We start from the raw sequence: 9,937 nt of genomic DNA, 5'->3' as shown, positions 1-9,937 counted from the left end.
CTGTGCATGCATGTCAATGTGCTGCATGGCAGTGTGTGTATATGTTGTTTGTCTTACCTAGTCGGAGCTCACACAGGCGGAGCTGGGGATCCAGGGGTGGGTGGAGTCGCCTCTTCTTTCTCCAGCAACGAGCAGGGTAGGTATACATCTGTCCTGCCGCCTGGCCTGGACACACACACACACACACACACACACACACATTCATATATACACACATTCATATATACACACATGCAGAGACACAGGCACACAGGAAGAATTTTAACAACCATTGGCAAGCTTACCATTTTAACAAAACTTGCATTGAGCCCCCAGACACACACACACACACACACACACACACACACACACACACACACACACACACACACACAGACACACATAAATACACAGTGGACTAGTCTTGTTTTCCTGACACTTAATATGTCCCCCTTTCAGTGCTCAGGCTAATGGTCCACGTATTCAGAAAAAACCCTGCTCTTAAACCTGAAGTTTTGTGGACCATGTTTTTTTGGGTACTTTATCAGACATATCATTGTGAAATGTTACTAATGTTGAGGATGGTTATATTCACTTTCACTCCAATTAACAATTGAAATAACTTTTCAATTTCAGCAAAACGGACTTCAATATTTTGGTCTCTGCCCTTGCATCTAATCATATTCTGCCATTAGCTTAGTAGAGGACCGAGATGGAGGGAAAGAAGTGTCAACATGAGCAGAGAAAAAAAATCAAGGGGGGGGGGGGGGTTGGGGGGGGACAAACCCAGAATAAATGCATATAATGTGAGTAAGGTCTGCCACAAAGTACAGGGTGTGGCCTGAAGGGCTTTGCATACAAGATGGAGAGTCTATTTGTGTCCAGCTCTCAGTAAAGAGCAGATTGTTCCCTTTGGCTGTACAGACGACCCAGATGTGCATAAAGCATTCTGACTGCTCGTCTCAGGATAAATCAGCAAGTGGTTACTCATAAAATTTTGAGGGAGGAGATCTATAAATTCATCCTTTCTGTCCATCCATATTTATGCATTTCTGCTTATTCACTCTCCTGCTGAGCATTGGATGAGAAGATTGATAGCACTCTGTGTGCGCTCAGTGTAAGGATACGGCCTGCAGCTAGTTAGCTTTGCTTAGCATAAGGTCTGGATGCAGGGGGGGGACAGCTAGCCTGGCTCTGTCCAAAGGTAACAAAATCTGCCTACCAGCACCTCTAAAGCTCACTAATTAACAAGTTAGATTTCACAGTGACTTTGTGGAGTCTGGCACATATCATCCCTTGTAAAACTACAACTTGATGTTTTTACAGTACAGTTCGGTTTTCATATGGATTAAACAAACAGATTTTTTATCTTTGGACAGAGCCAGGCTAGCTGTTTCCCCCTGTTTCCACACTTTATGCTAAGCTAAGCTAACCAGCTGCAGACTGGTGTCAATCCTCTTATCTAATTCTTGGAAAGAAAGTGATTAGTGTATTTCGGGAACTGTCAAACTGCTCCTTAAATAAAAGAGGGAATGGTAACTCATAATATGGACAATCAAAAAATCTATTTAGAACATTTATATATATATTGAAAGCCTTATCAGTAGCATGAATTTGTTTTGTAGATGAGATGATGTTTCTCACCTGGCTGGCGGTGGCGCTTTTCCATCCAGATGTAGCAGTTGTTCTGTGCCACACCAGTTTGGGAGTCCAGGAAGGGCATGCGCACGCTGCGTTCAGCACAGAGCCGGGCATTGTAGCTGCGACAGTGTTCGATCGCCTCCCTATAGAACTGGTCCCCGAGCCTGAACACAGACAGACAGCCAGAGAACGCGGCAGGTAAGCAGTCACATAGACAGATGAGAAGAAACAAAGACGAGATCAGTCGTGATGTATTCAAGGTAATGCATCAGGCTCATTATCGTTTACTTCTACAACTGCCCCATTCATTCAACATCTGAAGTAAACTGAAACAAACACATCCTTGCAAGCTCCTCCAAGCTATTTGCAGCATGCTGCTTCGATTTCTGCTTTCTGTGCGTTGAGTCATTCCTGCTGTTGAAGTCCTACCAGCTAAATGCTAACATTTTTTGGACGGTTAATGGCAATAACATGTGCTGGGCGGCTGATGATTTGGTACGCTCTGCAAATCAAGTATGAGAGGGCCTGTTCAGTCCTGGTTAACTTTAAGCTTAATGTAACACGCTCAGACTTTCTCCCCACATTTTGGCTCAGTTTTGTTGTGTAAAGTCTGGCTTTGCTGCGCACATCAGATGCAGCATGAAGACCGCTGAGCTGAAAGGGAAATCTACACAAGGCTGGACACAACAAGGACAAACGTACAGGCAACGACTGATGATGAACCATAAGAACAGAAGAAATGTTTCATCCTGTCAAGCTGATAGATAAGTGAGAGTGTCGGATCGAAGTCCGCACAACAGATGGGCAACACATGCAGATGCACATGCAAACACACACTATCGACCAACACAAGGGTGTAAATCAGGATGTGAGCCGTCAATAGATCTCCACAGTCTCTGTCTAGAGGCCAGATTTCTGCAGCTAAGATCATTAGAGATGGACAGAACAAACCAAGATGAACTCTCTCTTGCCAAAGATAAAATATGTACCATGAGCAGGTTATTCTCACAAAGCTAAAATCCAGAGAGGAAGATAGAGGATAGATAGTTTTAATGGGGTCTGATCCTTAGCCAGCAGGGGCACAGGTGGAACTTGTCAACCATCCTTTAGCACTGTTTACTGTTTAGTTACTTTTATTAAATGAGACAGCCATAAAGGATTTGCTGTTAGTATCAACTATGTATGGATTCCAGACATCGTCCTCATTTAAGACAACATAATCAGTGACAGAGAGAAAAAGAAAGAATGCCACGAGCATCTCTTGCTCTTGGGGATATACCCAAAGCAGCAGGATCTTGTCTGTCTCTGTTTATGTGCACACATGTCTATTTGCCTGCCCCATCATACCGTCTCTCTGACTGGCCGAGCAGAGATGGGTGCTCTGTGGATTCTCTGCACAGATATGTAAAGAATGCCAAGCTGGACAAAGACCAGCACTCTGGTCACACTGGATCTCACAAAGATGTGCAGTGTTGGGAGGTGGAGGGAGCGGAGGGTGGATGGAGGACAAGGAAGAGGATGGGGGGGTGAGTAGAACCAGGTGTTGCATGTACGGACGAGGGAGAAAGAGGGAGAGTTCAGGGGAGGAGACAGGTATGAGGAAGGTACTTGATTTGAAAATGGGAACATGTGGAGGACAGATGAAGGGAAATTATTGTGTTTAGTCTTCTGCTTTTGTACAAATTAAAATAACAAGATATAATTTGTGAGCTTTAGAGGTGCTGGTAGGCAAGTTGTTTACCCCTGCTTACAGTCTTAATGCTAAGCTAACCATCTCCTGGCTCCAGTTTCATATTTGCCGTACAGACACTGTGTGATCATGGTACTTATCTTCTCATCTAACAGGAAAGAAGGCGAATAAGCGTTATTTCCCAAATTGTCAAACTATTACTTTGAGGCATAGATCTCTTTCTCTCCCTCAAATACGATTTTTGAGAGAGTTAGCAGAGAAATTAGCCAACAAAATCAGTGATATGTCTATTCACATAACTTATCACAGTGGAAACAGCACAGCAAAAGTTGAAAAAGTAAAACCTCTAGTGGCTCTATGTGCACCTTCAGTGCCACAGTGTGTGTACAGTGTAACGTCTGGGCTTAAACACATGTGGCGGTTGCTGGCTGATGGTTTTGTCGGGAGACCCGCAGAAATGAGGAATGCAGCTGGTGTTTTTAGCTGGTGACTCGTGTTTTTTGGAGTATGGCACACGAGCAGTTACAGTGGTCCAGACAAATCCAAAATCTGTCTTCCCCACTCTCCTCTTCCTCCCCGTGTCATCCCACATTGCCTCTATGTTTCTGTCCAATTTCCATCAACAAAGCGTCCGGATAACGTCCCTGGGCGGCTTCATAAACTCTTACATAAGCAAGTGTGCCTGCTGTGCATTTGTTTGAGAGGTGTGTTCATGTGTTTGGTTAAGTGAGAGTAAAGAGAGTGTGTGTATGCCTCCAAGACCATCTGTCTATGGGTTGCGTGTCCTGAGAGATCCGCCCCCACCCCCCTGAACCCGATTCAACCATCAGAGATTGTACTGCGCTGCTGTTTGCACCCATTAGTCGACTGTATGGCTGATCCCAGTGATGGCGCTTATGTAAGTGGAGTTTTGCATGTCGGGGAACGCATTCCTCTTGGTCAACAGCTTCCTGGATACTGATGGAATCTGCAGTTGCTGTGTGTGTGTGTGTGTGTGTGTGTGTGTGTGTGTTTGTGTATACCACTGTGATTGTCTCAATTGCTCCCATACTAGCACAGAGGAGCTTTGTGTGTGACGGTCAGTCTTATCACTGCAGTAGTACAGTACAGACGCGATGATGTTTCACCGTTTCATCAGCTCATGATAAACGTTTACAGGTCGATGTTTCCAGGTAAAAGCTTGTAGAGACAGAGCTTAGGGACATCATAAATATTCAAGCTTACACTTAATCCTCAGCCGAGGGGGAGAGGAAGCTCTACAAATCAGCCTTTCTGTTTGGATGTCTGCTGTCACTCCTCTCCGTCAATCTTCCTCTTATCTGCCACCTATTTCTGTCAGTTATGTATTGCTTGCAGCACCTTCTCTTCCTCCTTGCGAAATAGAATAATTAATCACTGAAAGAACTCATCAGTGGCATAATAAATCATTGTCATGTGTTCATTTCTCATGTACACTGTTTCCTTCCTGTTTCAACAAGTTCTTAGTTTCCTACGATATAATACATTATTTTAGAGCTGAAACAATTGATTTGTCAATCGACAGAAAATTCAACTGCAACTGTTTTAATAATCAATTGTTTCAATCTTTTCATAAATGATAGTAAACTAAATATTTGGGGGTTTTAAGACTGTTTACAGATTAAACAAGTAATTTCAATATGTCACCTTGACATTTTGTAAACCAGATATAATTCATTTTATTTGTAATCCATTTTGACTTAAGGCAGGAGGTGTTTTGTCAGCGTTTAATCACACCATTGTCAATCATTTTAATGAGCTCTCTGCTTTGAAGCAGCATCTAGGCTGATGGTTAAAAAAATGAAAAACATACTCTATTGAATGTTTTAGACTTTTAGGTGTCCATCTCGTAAAATAAAGGGAACATCAAAGACGCAAAATACTAACACAGCATCTGGTGATCGGCAAAAGGTATTGACTTGGATTGCACCCAAACAACCCGTCAACTAATTCAGTTTCATTTCTTTACCACAAAATGATGCCCATAATTAGATTATCTGGTCAGACTCTGCTTTTAGTAAAAAGGGTCTGTGTGTCTGTCTGTAGAGCTCAGGCAGCGTTGAAATATTGCCCTGTCTCTGTAATTATCAGTAGTTACTGTGACATTTGAAGGAGATGCTATGATTTATTCCTTCAGTTGAAACTATGATATGGATCCATGAGAGAAGAACTTTGCACTTGTTGGATGTTGTTATTGTTATATGGACATTAATAACAGTAGTGCTTCTGTGCTTCTACAGACATTGTGGGTTGAAAGCTCTGGGAAAAGCTACTACGTGGTGCTTTAGTAAAATTTTGATATAACTTTTAATTCGTAGAAAATTCATAGTAATATTGTAGTAGCTGTTCTTGAAGTTGTACTTCTAATAGTAGCCTATATTGTATTTAGTGGTAACTGCACTATCACTCAAGTTGCACTAGATCAATTGTAGTTTTTGTACTTTATTAATTTCTGCACTGATTACTGTATATATACTACACCTTTGACATACAGTCATTTTGAACGATATAAAAGGCAAAAATCCCTCTGATGGGCTGATAATAGCCTGTAGGACAGACTTTACAGGCGCAGCATTTCTCAGTATGTAGAACTGTTTAAATGTTGTTTGCATGACCTCATTCAGCTCACTGAGTCAGAGGTAATGGAAAACTGTATAGGCGACTAATGCTTTTACAATACAAGCCTCTTTAACAATCAGCCGGACAGACACATCTTTCTAATAAAGCCTCTCCCCACTAGAACGTATACACGTAGTCTCAAAGGAAACTTTTAAGCTCAACTAAAAGTGTCAGGGAATGATGGGGGTTTATCACAAATTAGGCAAAAGTTAGCGAGGGGAGAGGAAGTCCTCCTCTGGCTGGGAGACGGTAAGAGGCCCCAAAGGAAGCGCAGGGCAGGGCAACGGCAATGTGGGCACTGATAGGCGTCTTTGTGGCACTTTGTAGGCCGAGCAGCGAGGTGAAGCAGAGAGGAGGGAGGCGAAGAGGAGGAGCCAAGGAGGCAGAATGGGAGGGAAGAGGAGGGGTCCGATATGTCCCGGAGCACACGTGTTCCCTTTCAAACCCTGTCACACTCATTTTCTCTCAAACACGCGGATGTGTGTACGCACGAGCGCACTCTCACACACACACACGCACACACACACACACACACACACACACACTTGTCTGTGCACAAACAGACACAAAAAGGGAATGAAAGGGAGAGGTGCAGAGTGCAGTTGGACGGGGGGGTTAGAGCAAGCAGCAAAGGAGGAAAGGGTGCTGCAAAGGGGGAAACCCTGATTCAGATGCTGCTGCTGCTGCTGCTGCTGCTGTTGTTTTGCTCTGGAAGAGGGAAGGGGGGAGAGGGGAGGTATAGAGACCCTGCAGGCTGATGAGGTGAAGGAGTGGAAGCTGGAGACGTGGGCTGAACGATAACTCACTTCCACTCAGCATGGGCTCACTGGAGAAAATGTGTCTCCAAAAGGAAAAGATACAATTTTATATGTGAAGAATAACATGCATCCATATCTCATCTCTCCACCACCCTCCTCTTAGAAATCTCACACAAAAAAAAATAAAGAGAGAAACATGTGCCAGCTCCATGTGCAGAGCAGGAAAAAAATAAGGATTGATCACTGCATGGAGCTTTCTATAAAAAAAATGTTCCTGGCCATTTAATTCTCCATGCCTGGAAACCATTCCCGGACATTCCCATTCCCCGGGCTCGGATAGACAAAGGCCAGAGTTCGCCCCTGTGCTGAGGGTGTAGTATAAATGTATGCAGTAAATGTAGCCAGACAGACAACCCCCCCCCCCCCACACACACAACCTCCATCACTCACTTACGCTCCCTCTCACGCAAATTGGGGGAGGGGCAGGCAGCTACACAGCCACCCACGCATGCAACAAACACACACAATAAAAACACAACCCCACACACACTGACCCCCCCTCCCTCCTCACTCACACACACACCATCTTCATTACATTTCCCTAAATCTCAGCCCACGTCCTTTCAATCCTTATGCAAACACAGCCTAAACCGCTGTCCATCCACCTGAGCTCTTTTGTTCAGTATAACTCCAAAACCTGATGATAAGAAAGAAGGTAGAAAGGACACATAATATGCACATGAACACATTCCTGCATGTGAATTACATCGCTCATTTTGAATCCCTCTCATGTCAGCTCTTCATTAAGTCCCATCTCACACACGGACTCCCAGGTTTCAATCACAAAGAGGCCTTTGTGGAGTTTAAATAAATCAAGTAAAATGCTGCTACACACATGACCGAGCGAGTCATATTTACTGCTCGCTGATGACGGTTGTAATTCATCCTTCAGAGCTGAGCACGGATGGGAGAGCAGGGCAAGATGATTGCCACGGTCCTTTTTGAGTGCATATGATTTACCTGCCACATCCTGACGACAGATAACAAGCTGGCACTATTATTTCAAACAGACAGTGGACTCAAACAACTGCCGGAAAAGTACACCACAACATTATTTCCCATGGCGATAACTCATGTGTTGCTTGATGTTAGCTCGTGCACGATCATTTCAGACATTTTTTCTCTTGTATTATGGTGTGGGCTTATGTCTGTTTAGGTAGATGAAGTCCTGCCTGCAGCCTACACATACACGCATTGTTTTTGCAGATATTGGATGGGGTGGGGGGGGTCTGTCTGAGAAAGTCCTGTCATATATGAAGGGCAGATGGGCTTCCCTTCCTCCACCTCTCCCTCTGACCCAGCATCAGTCTGTGTGTCTTTACATGTACATCTCCTCTCAACAGATGGACCCAGTGGAATACTGGGACGCTCCTAATCTACTGGTCTACATACACAACTGCAGAGACACACACACACACAAAAACACACATATACCTACATTCTCTACAGCCTAATCTGTTACAGCAGTTTAAAGTGATGGGTGTACAGTAAGATATTTTTTGGTTGTCAACAAAAAGCTGTATAAAAAAAAAAGAACATCACAAGTTTTCTCCAGAATATGTCACCCGCCTTTCCTTTCCTCCGAATATTAATACAGGAAATGTTATTAAGTACATTAATGATTCTGTAAAACAGGGATGTACAGCTGATGACTGACCATATCTGAAAGCAAATACATGTCTCATGTATCCACATCATCAGATCAAAGTTTGTAACGTTTCTTTTATTCTTGTCAAAACATGCTTTGTTTCAAACGTTGATATGGCCTCTTGCACAACAGATTTCGGGGATAACTGTCTGACTCTCTCTGCACATTCCACACAGACCAGTGGTAAACATCTGCTGTGAGCCAGCAGGAAGACAGACATGCATTCAGTAATATAGACTGAGCTGAAAGTTATGGGTGCACTTCATGCAGGGCAGGCATAAGGGGTGGGTCTGTCTAAATGCTTTAAACGAACAGATTCCATTCCCATTCCATTAAAATTGTACCCATTAATATTCCATTAATAACACTGTCTGTGGTAAACTAGTTTTCTTTTTCATATTTGGCGATTTTAGCATGTTTAGCAAAGGTAACACAATGTTTGCCGGATGATGCTTCTACAATTTTAACTTGAGGGAAACTGCACGGCCCCTAAATCTGCATCACATCGCAGGTTTCCTCTACACGCCCGAAAGGAGGTTAATACTGTATTATAACATAGAATAATCTGCCATGCTTTGTGTACATACATTTGACAGTCGCAGAGAAAGCACGAGCGTCGCAGTGAGCGCCAGAGTCGCCCTCTCAAACGTGCGCTTTGTGGCATTAATTGCACGGATTTATCTATGCAAATTCAGCCGTCTAGCACTGACAAAGAGCCCCTGCATGCAAACTTCGGTCAGCCGTGTTGGTCAGGGCAAAATGTGGACAATGGCAACTTTCTGTCTAAGTGAAACCAAGTGCACGAGACGTTCGCGGGTTAGAGATGTTTGCTCTGCAGATTGGTGCATGAGTGCATGCTTTTATATTCGTGTTACACAACACAGCGAACAGGCAACGGTACCTGCACACAACACACACACACACAACACACGGAGAATGTCCAAGTACATGGCTATAGCGCTGATTTGGTGATTCTTACTTAAACGCGCGTTTAACCCCGTATACACCAACCACCACGTGCAATCAAAGTTTGCAATCATTTCATATATTTTTCTTGGAAATTTACTTACGATTTTAGAGGATTATGAATGACAGTCGCCATTTTCCTGCTGGACTGTAACGTAATATTCCAAATCTCTGTGTAGTTTGGGACCCTTATGGAAAAAAAAACACAACAGCCAATGCGGTCCTGGGCACTGTGCTCCCTACCAATACAACACCAGCATCAAGACATTAGGCGTGGCTTCAGTGAAACCTGTCAATATCAACGTCCCTCTCCTCAGGGTAGTAATCATTTCATTCATCTGTCTTTGTTTTAGTGAAAACATCACAATTTGAAATACGAATATTAAACATCATGAGCTCTATAGTTTCGGTTGTGGGTTTTGATGGCAGTTTGGACAATAATCCACCAGCATGTAATACAACCATTTATTTTTAATTCATCAGAACTAATCTGGGGTAAAAGGAAATGCAACGAGTATGGGGGTAGATATTTTGTGATGGTAGTATATAATATGTATT

At 43.4% G+C, this 9,937-nt stretch overlaps 1 protein-coding gene across 1 annotated transcript in view; it reads right to left on the bottom strand.

The window, feature by feature from the left end:
* dpf3 (double PHD fingers 3) overlaps nucleotides 1-9,515 on the bottom strand; it is a 20,517-nt gene extending 11,002 nt beyond the window's left edge. Inside the window, exons 1-3 of the mRNA XM_070925608.1 lie at nucleotides 9,484-9,515; nucleotides 1,624-1,784; nucleotides 58-165 (exon numbers count right to left, since the gene is read on the bottom strand). Of these exons, the coding sequence (XP_070781709.1) occupies nucleotides 58-165; nucleotides 1,624-1,784; nucleotides 9,484-9,515 (301 nt within the window). The remainder of the gene's footprint in view (nucleotides 1-57; nucleotides 166-1,623; nucleotides 1,785-9,483) is intronic.
* Between the last annotated feature and the right edge of the window lie 422 nt (nucleotides 9,516-9,937).

This window comes from Enoplosus armatus, chromosome 19, assembly GCF_043641665.1.
Source record: "Enoplosus armatus isolate fEnoArm2 chromosome 19, fEnoArm2.hap1, whole genome shotgun sequence".
NCBI classification, from domain to species: Eukaryota; Metazoa; Chordata; class Actinopteri; order Centrarchiformes; family Enoplosidae; genus Enoplosus; species Enoplosus armatus.
Note: the sequence above shows the minus strand (reverse complement) of the source record. Positions and strands in the feature narration are given on the sequence as shown.